This window comes from Dermacentor albipictus, chromosome 2 (genome assembly GCF_038994185.2).
Source record: "Dermacentor albipictus isolate Rhodes 1998 colony chromosome 2, USDA_Dalb.pri_finalv2, whole genome shotgun sequence".
NCBI lineage: Eukaryota > Metazoa > Arthropoda > Arachnida > Ixodida > Ixodidae > Dermacentor > Dermacentor albipictus.
The window spans coordinates 19,045,401-19,061,522 of NC_091822.1; the positions used below are offsets into that span (position 1 = coordinate 19,045,401).

General features: G+C 46.3%; 1 protein-coding gene across 2 annotated transcripts in view; it reads right to left on the reverse strand.

The window, feature by feature from the left end:
• The window catches only part of LOC135918462 (DIS3-like exonuclease 2), a 266,232-nt gene that overhangs the window by 122,199 nt on the left and 127,911 nt on the right, over positions 1-16,122 (reverse strand). For both annotated transcript variants that reach the window (XM_065452101.2, XM_070533505.1), the window contains 3 exons: positions 12,616-12,738; positions 10,918-11,064; positions 1,690-1,983 (listed from right to left, as the gene is read on the reverse strand). In XM_065452101.2, the coding sequence (XP_065308173.2) occupies positions 1,690-1,983; positions 10,918-11,064; positions 12,616-12,738 (564 nt within the window). The remainder of the gene's footprint in view (positions 1-1,689; positions 1,984-10,917; positions 11,065-12,615; positions 12,739-16,122) is intronic.

Genomic DNA, 16,122 nt, shown 5'->3' on the forward strand with positions numbered 1-16,122 from the left:
GCAAGTGTTGCACTGCTAATCACGGCGGAGTTACTCGCGTGGAAAAGGGGGTAGGCTCTTCCACTTGCAAAGGCTTTGCAGTAGGACAGCGGAATGAAAAAACACGGTGATTGTAGACGCGAACGATTAGGCATTGGTGTCGTTATGCCTTAAAACGGCAATGAGCCTTCCTCGTATGGTTCCCACGAGGTAGCCCTCTCGTCGGCGCTCGCCCAGTCGACGACGGGGACATAGACTGTGATGCGCAAACAAAGGAACTCACTCCGAGGTGGCAACCGCCACCCTCCGTGGAAGCGGTAACTACCATGAAGACTCTACCAGTGAAACTCTTGTTAATTCGAACGTATTTGGCTGCACATCGGTTAATTCTGGCAACTCTCAGAGCTTGGCGAGCACCGGACCGGAGCAAATGTGCGTCGTGAAACAGCAAAATTGGCGCTAGCGTCCACCGAAAAAAAAAAAAAAAAGCGAGAGTCCACATCTCCATGGTCATCAGTCAAAATTGTATGCGAATGACAGCAACACCTGAATATCGTGCCTATCTGTACCTCTAAGGCCTTTATTCTTGCATTTACTACCTTGCATAGCACCGCACTGGCCGTGCTTCTTCACGAGTGCATAGTTGCAATACATTATTACATCAACAGCAGTTTCCTCAGCAGTGGTTGTGGCAAACAGTAATTTCGTTTTTGATAAAGTTTCGAGGATGACGAGTACCGGCTACATCACGATGGACGGCAACCAGCTCACTGGGGAAAAAATAATAGGAACGTCGGCGCGGTAGTAAAAAGCCTGTGTCAGATGAAGACAGGCACTGCAGCCGCGCTGTGAAGGAAACTGCGAGGCCTTCATTGCTGCGAGCACTAATCAGCCACGAGATGACAAGAATTGCAGTTACCACAATGCATTTGTGCAAAATAGAAACGGGATTAGCTCATAGATTCAGTAAATAAAAAAGTGTTGATGTGGTAAGCATTTGTTTACTGTTTCCTTGACACTTCCGATAATTCGACTTTCAGTTAATTCGGGCATTTCTTTCCGATCCTGTGGAATCTGAATCAACGAGGGTTTAGTGCATCAGCTGATGGTGCGGACAGGACACGAAGGTGTAGCTGGCTTCACTTTGTACCGCTGATGTGGAGATATCATTGATACGGCATGAAACCGCATCTTCTGTCACAAATTCAGCCAAATTATTTATTTCTTCTCATTGGACTTTGCTTTTTCTGACTGCCCAATTATTTGGGAAATTTGGCGGCGTCTTTCACGTAATAAAACTTCCTAGGTGACTGTACTTCCTTGCATAAAGGTAAAATTTCAATATAACAATACTTCTACATAGGAAAGCTAATTGCCAATATCACTGACTTCCTCTCAGTTCCCCTTCCCTTCTATGTAAGCGGAACAAGTCAGTGGCATGATTTACAATTCTCAACAATCCGACCTTCTCTCGGGAGATGTCTAGGTCTATTCCCACCCATCACACCCCGTATGAAACAGTCATTCACAATCAACCACATCTTACAGTGTGTACTATTGCAAGCATTATTAGTGAAAATTGACAGGAGAAGAGGGCTTAAGACTTGGAGCTTCAATGTGGAACGTGTGGGCAAGTTGGCCCGGGGCCATTTGTTACCAATTGCTTTCGGTGCAATGCATCCTTTTGTGCTACCAAAAATGCGAATTCACCTCGAGCAGTTCCTCGGGCGAGAAGACCATGGTGGAGCCCAGGTCCTCTGTCTCGGCCCAGGGGTCCACAGTGGTGACCTCCTGCTCTCGTTCCGGCTCTGGCTGTGGCTCTGGCTGCGGAGCTGTTGGTGCTGGTGGTCGGTCCCCGCCCAGTGTTGTGGCGACTAGTGCCGAGGGGAGTGGAGCCAACGATGCTTCCAGCGAACACGGCATGGGCAGCCTGCCTGGGCGAGGGCCTCCCGATTTGCGATGGCTTTTGCCATTGCGTCGCTGCTTCTGCACGTACTCTTGGACCTGTCCTCAGAAGGCAGCCAGGAGAGAGCACAGTCACTTCTCGCAATCCCACCTCACAGAGGCTTTTGCCACCATGGCAGCATTAGCTTTTTTAAAGCAAGGAAGCGATTTCGTTCTTTCTTTATTTATATTTATTTTTCAGAACCTAAAAGAGCCACACAAGACATTTGGACAGTGTTTCATAAAAATGTCATTGGTAATTTTTTTTAACTTTTCGTGCTTCAGTTTTGGACTTTAGCAGAAATTGCCAGAATATTATTTGTTCATTTTCTCCTCGCTTCTCTAGCATGGAAAAGAGTGTGTCAGCCTTGTACAGTTGAAACCACTCATATAAAGTTGTTCTATGCCATAGGAGTGCTGCACAGTGAATGCACCAAACAACAAGCAGCGTTGTGTCCCCACAAGGTGCATTTTATCTCGATGTTCAAGTGATCAGCAGCAGCTGATCATGGGAACATGCAGTGGTAGTGATGTAATACAGTCAAATCTTGATATAACAGATCACACGGGACACCGCAGAACATTGCTCATTATTCTGAAAGGGTAATTAATTAAGGGAATATGAGACATCCACCCAATCGTAGCAACTGCTTCAAAGGAAACCCATATGAGTTCCTCAAAAAAAAAGCCTCGCAGATGAAGAAAAAATCATCGTACTCCGGTACTCAAACCTGGGACCACAGCCTTTCCAGGGCAGCCGCTCTACCATCTGAGCTAATTAGGTGGCTAGCTCAGACTTCCTTCGACTGCGAGGCTTTTCCTTCAAGGAACCCATATGCGTTTGCTTTGTAGCAATTGCTACTATTGGGTAGATGTCTCATATTTCCTTAATGACTTCTCTCCACCTTGCGGGTTTCCACAGAACTATTACATCAAACTCTTGCCTTTGCTACGAGTTCTTGACAAGTTCGACTTCGCCCTGACATCTGCTAGCTGCCTGGTTAGCTCAGATGGTAGAGCGGCTGCCCCGGAAAGGTGGTGGTCCTGGGTTCGAGTACCGGACCAGGACGAATTTTTCTTTGACTGCAAGGCTTTTCTTTGGAGGAACCCATATGGGTTTCCTTTGTAGAAACTGCTATGATTGGGTGGACGTCTCATAATCCCTTAATTAATTGCTTGTGTCCACCTTGTGGGATTCCACAGAACTATTACGTCAAATTCTGAATAGTCATTATAGTGAAAGCCCCAAAATTAACCATTCTGCGCGTCAAGCCATCAGTTCATAAGTTGTCACCGTGTGAGCTATCCCCCACCCAAAACGCTGCTACTGGCTCTTGGCCCGTGCAGTTGCCAGGCCGAGATTCCGCCACCATGCACCAGCGAAGCACTGTACAATAAGAGTGATGCATGCAAAGCAGACACTAATGCCGAGAGAACTACTGACAAAACGGAAGCTCCACGTTGCCTCCAAAGTACAATGTTTTTTGTTTGTTTGTTTTTCGCATTCCTTGTCCTGGACATCGCAACTGTTTTACTTGAGGTGAACACGTGAAATATGCCTAAGCGCAAGCATGCATAAACGACACCATCTGGGAAGTGCAAACTGCGACTCAGTGGCTTCCCCGCAAGTACAGAGGTTAAACTTCTCTGCGCGTGTAGCTACTACAGCCACACAAAGAAGCGTGCAAAAGGAGTGTGCAGGAAGAAGGGTGAAAGAAGGAAGAGACGTGCCTCCGTTGCTAAGCAACACTCGCAAGGGTGGAGCATGTGCTCACAAAACCCGATGCGTCGTGACCTTTGCAATAGATCTAAAAAATTCTCTCCCGCGTTTTTTTATGGAGCACTGTCTTGGGTTTTTCGAACCTGTGCGCAGTGGCGTCTGCTTTCTGCGCCTTGTCGTCTGCTAGCCTACTGTTTCGGGTGCCGCAAAGCAAATATGGAAATCTAAGAATCCCCGGATTTCTGAATATTAGTTTGTAGTACTGAGGTGTTGTTTACATGACACCGAAATTGAATAACGATCATTATTCTGAAAAGTTACATACAGTGAAACCCTGATTATACAACTTTCTCAGGACTGCAAAAAAGCGTCGTAAAATCCGAACATAAATTATGCCTATAAAAATACTACTTATATTGCGCGATGGATTTATGAGAAACTTCAAGTAAACTACTAACACACACTGCAGGGCTTGGAAACCCAAATTACCAAAAAAGTAGATGCGACAAGAATTAATGCTGCAGTACAGGTACCAATCATGATTTATTCAAACGAACCTTTACGGCACTCCACTGCCCACAGCCGCGATTCCCGCCAGCTGGCGCAAACTTTACAAAAAGTTGGTAAGTTCCTTTTGGACCTTGTTTGATCCGTGAACCAAGAGCTTTCACTCGAGTTGGGCAACGTCCAAAAGGAGGTCTTCTATGGAGTTGCGTGAACAGATGAAGTTCCGGATGCCATCTATGTGCTGTAGCAACTCGGCGAACGTGGTAGGCATGGCATCTGTGGCGTCATTGTTGTCCTCGTCCGAAGTCGCAGCGGTGTCGGCACTAGGCAAAGCCACCTCGATGACGTCATCCAGCGATACCTCGCCGCAGATCGCAACATTGTCGTTGTCCTCCACGTACTCGGTGAAGATTGTGGTGAGGTTTACCTCTAAATCGTCGTCGGCAAAGCCTGCATCGGCCTCTAGGTTGTTGCGTCTCCAGCAGAGGAGGCAGTCTCTCGCTTAGAGCCAGAGTGCCCGAACGAGTTAGCAATTGTGCTTCACGACACTGCATTCCACGAACTGGCAATAAAATGCCTGCCGTCGAGCACAGTAGTCTTTTTTTCTGACATGCTGTGCTCCATAGCCACCAGACAACGCTGCACTAACCGCTCCCGGTACCCTTGCTTGACGCACTTAATGATGCCGGCATCCAGCAGCTGCAGCCGGCTCGTGCAGTTTGGTGGAAAAAAAAAAAAGAACCTTTATGTTCCTTAGGCTGGACGTATCGGGTGAGTGGCATGGTGTGTCGTCCACGAAAAGCAATATTTTCCTCGCCTTAGCACCCATTTTGTTATCCAGTAGCTGCGAAAAATTGCTGAAGAGCGAAGATGTCATCCATGCCTTTTTGTTGAAGCTGTAACTGCGCGGCAGGGTCTTCAAGTTCTTAAAGCACCGTGGCTTTGCAAACTTTCCAACAACGAGCACGGGCAGCCTCTTGGAACTGTCCTCGTTAGCACAGAATGGTGCCGTCACACGCTCTTTATTATGCTTGCCACCATGACAGCCATCACCTCTAAACGCAAGGGTTTGCTCGGGCTGCATATGGTAAAAAATACCTCTCTCATCGGTGTTGAAAACGTCACAGGGCTTGTATGCAGCAATCATCTCCAGCAGCAACTGCACCCACTCGTTCCCCGTCGAAACGTCCATGGAAGTGCTTTCTCCGCTGGAGCGGCTGTACACAATCTTGTTTCGTTTCTTAAAGCGATCCAGCCACCTGTGCGATGCCTGAATGTTGTCGATGCCCAGATGCACAGCCACAAGGTCTACCTTTTCTTTTAGAATGGCGCCGCCAACATTGATCGCAGAGCTCCATGATGCTTGATGCAGCCACTTGACGAGAACTTTTCCTAGCTTCTCATGCTGTCCTTCTTTTGCCACTTTCCACTTGAGCTCGAACTTGTTGGCATTCTGCAATATCACGGCTTTGTTTGCCAAGATCACCTTATGTGAAGATTCGGGTATCTCAAGGTCCCGGGCAATGCTGGCTTTCGTGGCTCCACGCCGCTTTTGTGCATCCTCGATAATATTCAGCTTATCGCCGAGCGACAGAACTGCCCGCTTTCGAGACCTCTTGCGTCGCATTGCTTCACACAACTCAAAACCTCCGTTGAACACTGGTCACTAGGATTACGACGAAGAACACGTGAGATAAACCTAGGCCTCTCTGCACTACCTTGCCGGCGATCTGCTGCTGGGAAACTGGAAGGAGAGAAACGCTTCCCCAACACGACGAGAGGAGGCGACATCAAGAAGAGAGGGAGAAAGTGATTGTGGAGAAGAAAAGGCGCTATTTCAGCACAGCAGGCGTTGCGGGCGGCTGCTGGTGGGGGAGAGAAAAACGAACGATGAGACGAGGCAGGGAAGAAAGCTGCGCCGGAGCGAACCGGTCGAGCGGTGTGAAGCGCTCCGCATGCGGACAGACGGAGCGAGGAAAGAGACCAGCAGCACTTTTCTTTTGTCCACCGTTCTGTCCTGCACTTCGCAAGAGTCGTCGTATAATGCGGGTCAGGCATAAAATTGCATCGGATAATCGGGGTTTTTAATGCATTGCTTGTATGGGAACTTTGCCGGGTCTGTGCTAATCCGTTGTAAAACCCAGGTCGTCGCAAAACCGGGGGACGCATAACCGGGGTTCCACTGTATTCTGAAGATTGTAGCACTGAAATATTTTTACATTAAAACCATAAAAAGTCAGCAGCAGCATGGCCAGCTGGTGCCGCCAGCAACCGCTGCCGGGTGAGAAGCGAGTGCAAGCAATGCTGTCCCATTGCCTTTTTCCTTGTATTTTCAAAGTCGAGATTTCGAGATATCAGGAGTTCAATGCAATAACTTATTTTTAGACAAGATGTGAAGAACACATGGTTTGACGCCACGGCAAAAAAAAAAAAACTGACAACTGATATTTTGAGTTGTCGGAGTTTGATTTAGGGAGGGTTTGCTGTACATCAAAAGTAACTTGGAACTGAGAAATTCTGTGTTTGCTTTTGCTAATCACGTTATGGATTTGATATGCATGTATTTGTATATACACTTTAACCTTGATATACCAAACTTCCATATAAGAATAGTGTCTACATAACACAGTACTTAATTTTTTATAACTTCTTGTTCCATAGAACATCCTACATTTAGAACCTTAATATAACAAAGTGAGTTGACACATGATTTCAATATAACGAAATTTTACTGCCACCGTGGCAGCATAGTGGGACAATAAATAAAAACTCGCACAGATGCAGATGGTCACATGATTAAATTACGAGGGGCTGCTGGCAAATGCACCACTCAAATCACATTGCGCGCCATATGATCAAGAGCGACTGCTGAAGCGGAGCAGTGTCACGTTCCGTACGAAGTCCAAGTGCGTTAAGATCCTATCTTGCCCTGCGTGCTGTATGCTTTGGGCGTGAGTGAGAGCTTGCGAAGGTTAACCAAGATGAATGGTGATTTGATTAGTGCACCATTCCCGCCGCATCAGCAAAGAGGGGAGAAAGGTCAGTTCACAGTTAACGATCAAGCGCGGTGTGCGGAAGTCTCCTTCTCCAGTGCCGCCGAGTGCACACACATTTCAGAGGTGCTACTGGTGCAGCGTTATCTTGAGTTTTAAAGGCCGGCAAAGCATTCGCTCCCTGCTGCTGGTGCTTTTTCATGATGGCATCATCTCACTGCAGGCTCCACTATTAACCGTGGGGAGTGGCTGGCTCTGCTTTGTACTGCCGGTGTGAAGATATCGTCAACACGGCATCAAACTATCTTTCTTCATCGACTCTCAAATTCAACAAAATGACATTTCTTTTTTAAAATCCAAATTTGCCTTTTATGATTGCATGATAATTCACAAAATGTTTCGGCCCATTCTGGGAAAGAAAACTTCTCCTGCAACTGTACTAATTTGGAAAAAAGGTAGAATTTAAATATAATTAGATTTCTATATAACAAAGCAAATTGCTGATTTTACTGACAGTTATATCAAGGTTTAACTGCAGGTGTACTGACCTATTGCAGCACCATACCCATGGGTGCCACCACATTTGCTCACTTGTCTACAATGGTTACGGCAGCCACCACGGGTAACAGTGAGTAGGTGGACAACACAAAGCTTTGGGCAAAGCTGCAGTGCCAGTACACCTGTCAGACAGGAATTGTTCATATAACAACAAGACTGGGCATGGTAAAAATAATTTATTGGCCCGATCGGTACATATAGTCTACGCTCATTGCAACAGACCCGCATACAACAGACTTTTGGTTAAATGAACCATATTTCAGCCTTCGTTTGTTCTACTTATTTTATTAATGCAACAAAGTTGGCTTTTAATGGACCGCGCTACAATAAACTATCGGCTACAGTGGACGAAATTAGCGGCAATGTTTTTTTCACAATTGGGTGTATAAAACATACTTTTGCCATGTCAACACAGGCTGACAACTGACTTGCGAGTGTCAGCCGACGATCGCGGCTCAGTATCGTGCGCGCGAGGCAAGAAGGGTGGGGCCGAATGCATCGTCTTCTTTCACACATAAGGCACGTGGGGAGGGAGGCGAGAAAGAGGGGTTCTACTTCGGCGGCTGCTACTTACGGCGCGGCCGCCATAGCTTGAAAGTGATCTGCGATTTGAACGAAGTGTGCGCCCGTGTGGACCTCATCTTCAAAGCGATCTGTGATGTGGACAAAGTGTGCTCAGTGTTGGTAGCCTCATATGCACTGTGCTTTAAACATTTAGTTCACACTGAAGCGAGAGACAGCACAAAGGCCAATTCGCTCACTGCTGCTGCTGCACTTCCTGTTGCTAATTTGCTATTGCAATCAATGCTTCGCCTTTTGGGCAAAACTACGACTTTCTTTTGTTTTTTACTTTGGATATTCGTCACTCACTCCTTGAAATAAAGTTGTCAGACATGCGACGACAGTTTCAAAAGTGAGGCGTTTTGGATATTACGGACTTCGGATGAAATTGACGTGTTTTGTCAGATTATCAGGGTCCATTGTAACGAGAGTCGACTGCATTATTCAATTCTTCAAGAATAGTTTCCTTGAGCATCGATACACCGCTGCCAACATGATTCCCCCGCTGCAAAGGCTCCCTGGAAGTCAGCTGGTATAACCTCTTTCAGAGACTGTGACAGTGCGTTGGTAGGCGGGAAGATCGTCGAAACGGTGACATTTCAGGCTTTTTTCGAGCTTTGGGAACAGGAAAACGTCTGCCATGCTCACATTGGGGCTCTACAGTGGCTGTGGCAAGGTTGCAACCCCTAAGCAGGCCAGGTAGGCAGTAGCAATGAAGGCGGTGTGGGTTGGAGTGTTGTGATGGTGGAGCTTCCGGCTTCCGGTGATTGGCAATCTCCGGTCGTTTCCATCTGATGGCTCTGTGAAGGCGTTCAAGGACTTCTCTGTAGAACATGGTGTTGACGGTTCCTCCCGGAGGTACATATTCTTTCTAGACCACCCTACACTTGTCAAAAATGACAGTGAACATTGTCTTCACCTTGGGTTTCAACACTGTCGCTTTCTTGGGGTGCAGGGAGTTTGCGGTGTGCCACTCCAAACTTTGGCGCTTGTTTCCGGGGTTCTACTCGAACACTCATGATTCGTTGACTGCTACGCCATCTGAAAAGTCCCATTCACCAACATCTCATGGGAAACGCCAGCTTGTCATTATTTTTGTTCATCACTCAATACTTCTGGAACAAATTTTGAACAAACCCTCTGCACGTTTAAATTTTCAGAAATAATTTTGTGAACCATTGTTTTGCACACATTGAGGTCTTCAGCGACTAATCTGGTACTGAAACGATGGTGGCAGTTGAGCAGACTTTTTACTTGGCCACATTTTCATCCAAACCACTCGGTGAAGGGCCCAGATTGCTCCATGTTTTCAACGGTCTCCCGTCCATTCTTGAACTCACTGAACCACTGGAAAACGTGTGTCCTTGACAAGGCATCGTCTCTGTGAGCCTCCTTAACCAAGGCAAGTGTCTCGGAAGCAGTTTTGCCAAGGTGAAAGCAAAATTTATTTGCGCTGCCTCAGATCCTCACTGGGTGAGAGCTTGGACACGACTGCTGCCAGGAGCATCATCACTTGACTCGGCCAGCTGCCGGTGACACGGCGCGGAAGGCGGTCACGTGGTGCATCAATCCCTGTCTGCACTGCAGTCGCAACATTGCGCAAGTTTACCAGCTGAAGACAACAAATGCAACAGCAGCCTGACATTGCCCTTTGTCTTCACAGCGGTGGATTTGTACGGCTGTTAAAACCATGCACCTGCTGCCGTTAATGGATTTCGGTCAGGAATAGGGATGCATCGGCGTGCAGAAAAACGCCCGACCGGCTCCAACAACAGTGGTCAGTTTCGACTGCGTAATGCCAGCGCTGATCAGATAACTTGGGAATGGTTTTCTGAATGCTTACAGTGCAGATTAAAATGTATTCACGTATGTGCAGACAAAATGTTGCAAGTGGCCGATCGCATGCAGTTCGATTCTCTGTGCAGAAAGGAAACTCATGGTGTCCCCCTATTACTACCCATATTTATGGAAGGAGACATTTCTCGTGTCAGTCGCGCTTGTGTGGGGAAGACACAGCAATTACTTGCATGCTTACTGCATGCTTACTGAAATTTCACATTCGGTGGCACTCTGTACCACTGCTGGAGGTGTAACACTGTGGTGGTAACGCTGCAGGTGGTGTTAGCCCAACAGTCGTTAGCCAGCTAGCAACTGGCTTTCCTATGCTGGTGGTATGCAGAGCTTGTGGCACTTGCCTTGTGAAAGGGAGTGCACGACAAATGGTCGCTAACATTCCTCGTGCCGCTGAGGCGGGTGCAAAGCTTGCACACATCTCACACCTGCGAGTCTCTGTCTTGCAGTTCACGACAGAGCACATTTGTTCTTCCACATTTTAAATAAATAGTACTAAGCGATCAGCAGCCTTTAGGTGGAATGTTGCTAGGGAGCCCGGCAGTGCCCGATGCCTGCTTGGTTCCAGATTTAGAATGCGCTCAATGGCAGTGAGCCTGTGGTGGCCCCGTGGTGTGTGGTGCGCAGACTGTTCACTGTAAAAGGTTTACAGTTATATGCATTGTATGCATTTTATCACTCAAGTACCCTGTGTACTATTTGCTGCTATGTGCAACATGGGCCATGAAGTCTAATTGGATGGCACGAAGCAACCTTTGGCTTCATTTCCTTGACAGAGGTGTTTTAAACAGACCACCAGCTCACCTGGCCAAGCAGGCGCTCGATGCCAAGCACCTCGATTGTGTCCGAAGGCCGGGGAGCCCCCGGGGTCGGGGAGGAGCCATCCCAGGTGGTTGCGGGAGGTACTGACGTTTCGAGCAACTCGCCTCCATCGACCTCCACGCCATCCTCCTGCCAGGCGAGACATCAATAACATTGTACTACTACAGGCCTGGCTCAATTTCAGTGAACTTTTTGCAACAAGGTGTGGTAATGGGTAGTCGGTCATGTTCAATTGACCAATTGACCAACAAAACAGACAGGGGATGAAGAAGACACACCTGCTCAAGGGCTTCCTGCAGTAGTTCCCAATAAATCCAGGCACAAGCTCGCAAAGTGCGAGTAGAATTCAATGCTTGTGTGATCTGCACAACACTCGTGTGCAGTGCACAGCCATCAATGAACACAATAATGCGAAAATTTAATCTTGACTATCTTGAAAAGCAGTTCATCAAAAGGTTACACCGATCACGAGCAAACAGCACCTTGGCACATCAAGAGGAGTAGAATGTATCGAAAGCCAGTGTTCTTGCAGTGTCCTGCTTTGTTCACTGAGCAGTGAACACGCTTAGTCATATGATGTAGGCATTTAGGCAATATCAACATATGCACATGATTTCATGTGGACAAACAAAATATATCACTTCCTATGCCAGGGCAGTAGTTCAAAAACAGAAGCTGCACATAGGTCACTAACCAGCAAAAACAACACACTAAAGAATAAAAAAAAAAGAAAAAGATAACCATGCTGTCATCAACCTTAAAATGAGCACGCAACAGCTGTGCAACCTGCCAGCATTCCTTTAGTTGTGATGCCCCACTCTGTACTTTATATATAAACTGTGGAAGACATTTTGGATCACTAACCTCTAAGAACATCACCATACAGTGAGAAACAATAAACATGTGCACACTGGCCCCTCTGCGATTGTCATACTGAGTGCACTAAGAGAGATGAGAGAGATTACGAGAATGCCACACTCCCAAAACCAGCACAAAAGGGGTTCTAATGCCATAGGCTGCACTGGCATAGCACAGTCGTCTGGCCCCCGGGGCCCATAAGTCTAGTAAGGAAGGCGAGGATATCAAAAATTTCCAGGGAGGGCGAGTATTGCTTCAGCACCAGGACAACCTCCCTCTTTCCCTTTGGTTTCGTTCCCAGAGCTTGTGAATGTAGCAGGCATACATGCTGTTTTATTTTCTGCACAAAATAACACAGGGCGCTGTACTGATAACTTGTGGCAAGTGCACTTGCACATCAGCTGTGAGACTGTAAAAGTTGGCAGCCAATACATATTTGGCAATGAGTAAAATATGGCTCACAAGTAACAAAAATATTTTAATACAATTTTAATTAGTGATATTAGAAGCGATATTGCATTTGCAAAATTGAAGCCCGACAGTCGTACAGGGCTAGCATAAGTTATTCGTTCATTTTCAAAAGGCTATATTTTCAATAGTATTTAACAGACACGCATGAAAGATATACGAAAAGAACCCGAAACTCGCCAAGTTTATACACCCTCAAAAATGTCCAATGTGTGCCCCTTTGCTGAGACGACACACGTCCATCGTTTAACCTAACCCCCCTCATTACTACGCCATTGGACGAATGTAATACTACTTGGACCATCCTCGACACCTGCTGCACGTCCAGTGAGAAAAGGAATGAAGCCTACCCACCTCCAAGAGCGAGTCGTCTTCGACGGGAGAGCCGCCTCCGCTCGTGCTGTTGTTGCCTGAAAGGGCATCGTGGATACTCTGCCCGGTCTTCTGCTCCCACAGGTGCATCCGGTCCCAGAGAATCTGCAAGTGGGTCGCACACTGTTAGCAACCTTGATGCTACAAAGAGTCACTGCTATAACTGCACACAGAAAGAACCCTCCCTTCTCACAGTGCTGGCCTTTTGCTTCAGTGCAAATGGTGCAGTGTGCTGAGCTATCCCTGCATGGTGGCTACTCACCAATGCACAGAAGCGAAGGAGTGCAAGGTTTTCCTGTTACAAATGACAGACCTGCCAACCTTATCATTGAAAAAACACGACAGTGGAAGCCAATACTGAGGAAAAGCTAAAATGATGGAAATACAGTAAAACCTTGTTAATTCAGATTTCATGGGACCGAAAAAAAGGTTTGAACTAAATTAATGTCGAATCCTCAAAGGTATCAAGAAAACAATAAACAAATCCTCACAACTCACTTTTGTTTACCGAATGAATCAGCAAATCCAGTTTTATTATTTCGCCAACAGGTCGTCCACGCATCGCGATGTAGCTTCATGCTCAACAGGTTCTGCTGTGCTTGCAACATTGTGTTGTGCGCATCCATGCACCTGGTAGAAACGAAACCACTGTTTGCTGCGACCAGTTGAGATTGGTGCGATCACTGATGGCAACCACGGAGTTACGAAGACACGTGACCAGCTTGGTGTTGGTTGGGCCGGTAAATGTAAGAACAAAGGCAACAAAGGCACAAATAGGCATGAAGTGTCCTGGTGTTCCTGTCATCCACGTGCAGTATCTGCTGATGACCATAACGATGGGGACTCCGCTGCTTTGTTTCTGTTGGACACTAGTGCCATTATTGCTATTCTGCCTCCTCACTCCAAGAGTTGTCCTAATTAAACAAAGTGTGGCCAAATGTGTCCGAATGTATATTACGTAATGCATACACCTGACAGTACCAGAGGACACATACAAATTAATGAGGGTTGAATTAATGAGGTTTTACTGTACTAAAATACGAAAGGTTATTTGATTATTCGATATGATGGCTGTTTATTACAGATTCGCAGACTTTCTGTTGCAGAGATGCTGTGAACAGCCACTGTGCTTTATATAGTTGCAGTAACATTGGTCTGAGCCTCAGACAGGTGAAATGTTTACAAAGTTTATTTATGAAATATTCACGCTAGGATGTTGAAAATTCGATTGCCATTATACATTGCCAGTGGTTTATATACACTGCCATTCTATGCTGCCTCTGGATTGTTAATTTCATATAATAGACCTAGTGCCAAAAGTTACAAGACTGGCCTGGTTGGCATTTTATTTCTGATTATTTTAGCAGAGGGTAAAAAACATCACATGCAGAAGACATGAGACATCTGAAACACTCCAAGAAATGTCTGCATCATTTGTGACTTATTTGCCCCAACAATAATTACCTAGCTTGTGTGCCACTGCTTTCTTTCCCTTTACTCAAGTATTATTGCACAAAAGAAAGACACGGACGTAAGAGAAGAAGAACACACACAAAGCGCAAACTTTCAACTAAATTTATTGTGCGACTGAGTCAGTTTATATATGTGAAGCAGTACAGACTGCGCATGAGCCTACATGAAGAAAACAAGCTGTGCATTCGTGTAACATAGTTATGAGCCATGTGATGCCACCTCCAAGAAACTTTGTTCTTTTTCTGTGAGAGCCAGTAAAGGGAAACTAACACATTTATCACCCAATTTTGCAATCATCTACGTTTCAGTTATTTCATGGATGAGCTGCGTCCAGTCACGGGACACAATCGTGCGATCGTCCTCGATAGGTTTGCAGTCATGATCGCGACAACAAATTGCCAAGAACCCGCCGGTGCCATTTTTTACGTTCTTGTGGTGTTCGCGCAGCCGATCATTGAGGCAATGCCCAGTTTGCCCGATATATTGCTTTCCACATGAAAGCAGGAGGTTGTAAACCACATGGTGAACACACTCAACAAGCTTCTTGCGGTGATGCTTCGTGCACTTATTGGACGGGATGGCATTTGGATCCGTCAACTTGCAAAGCTTGTTGAGCTTGTTGGGAGCAGAAAAGACAACTCCAACATTTGCCCTTTGGGCCATCTTCTTCAAGTTATGGGATATCCCATGCACGCAGGGCACAACACTTACTATAGGGCATTTGCCGGGAGGGACCTCTGTGACTGACTTGTGCGTGCTGGATCGCGCTTCTCTTAAAATGCATTCTGCAACAACCTGCACCGCCTTCAGATATCAATCATCATCATCATCAGCCTGGCTACGCCCACTGCAGGGCAAAGGCCTCTCCCATATTTCTCCAACTACCCCGGTTATGTACCAATTGGGCCATGTTATCGCTGCAAACTTCTTAATCGCATCTGTCCACCTAACTTTCCGCCGCCCCCTGCTACACTTCCCTTCCCTTTGAATCTAGTCCATAAACCTTAATGACCATCGGTTATCTTCCCTCCTCATTACATGTCCTGCCCATGCACATTTCTTTTTCTTGATTTCGACTAAGATGTCAATAACTCGCGTTGGTTCCCTCACCCAATCTGCTCTTTTCTTATCTCTTAACGTTACACTCATCATTCTTCTTTCCATAGTTCGTTGCATCGTCCTCAATTTAAGTAGAACCTTTTTCGTAAGTCTCCAAGTTTCTGCCCCGTACGCGAGTACTAGTAAGACGCAGCTGTTAGACACCTTTCTCTTGAGGGATAATGGCAACCTGCTGTTCATGATCCGAGAATGCCTGCCAAACGCACACCAGCCCATTCTTATTCTTCTGATTATTTCAGTCTCATGATCCGGATCCGCGGTCACTACCTGCCCTAAGTAGATGTACTGCCTTACCACTTCCCGTGCCTCGCTACCTATCGTAAACTGCTGTTCTCTTCCGAGACTGTTAAACATTACTTTAGTTTTCTGCAGATTAATTTTTAGACCCACCCTTCTGCTTTGCCTGTCCAGGTCAGTGAGCATGCATATCAATCGGTCCCCTGAGTTACTAAGCAAGGCAATATCATCAGCGAATCGCAAGTTACTAATGCATTCTCCATTAACTCTTACCCCCAATTGTTCCCAATCCAGGTCTCTGAATACCTCCTGTAAACACGCTGTGAATAGCACTGGAGAGATCGTATCTCCCTGCCTGACGTCCTTCTTTATAAGAATTTTGTTGCTTTCTTTATGGAGGACTACTGTGGCTGTGGAGCCACTATAGGCATCTCAATATTTTTACACACGGCTTGTCTACACCCCGATTCCATAATGCCTGCATGACTGCTGAGGCTTCGACTGAATCAAATTCTTTCTCATAATCAATGAAAGCTATATAAAGAGTTCGTTATATTCCGAACATTCCTCTATCACCTGATTGATAGTGTGAATATGGTCTATTGTTGAGTAGCCTTTACGAAATCCTGCCTGGTTATTTGCTTGACAGAAGTCTAAGGT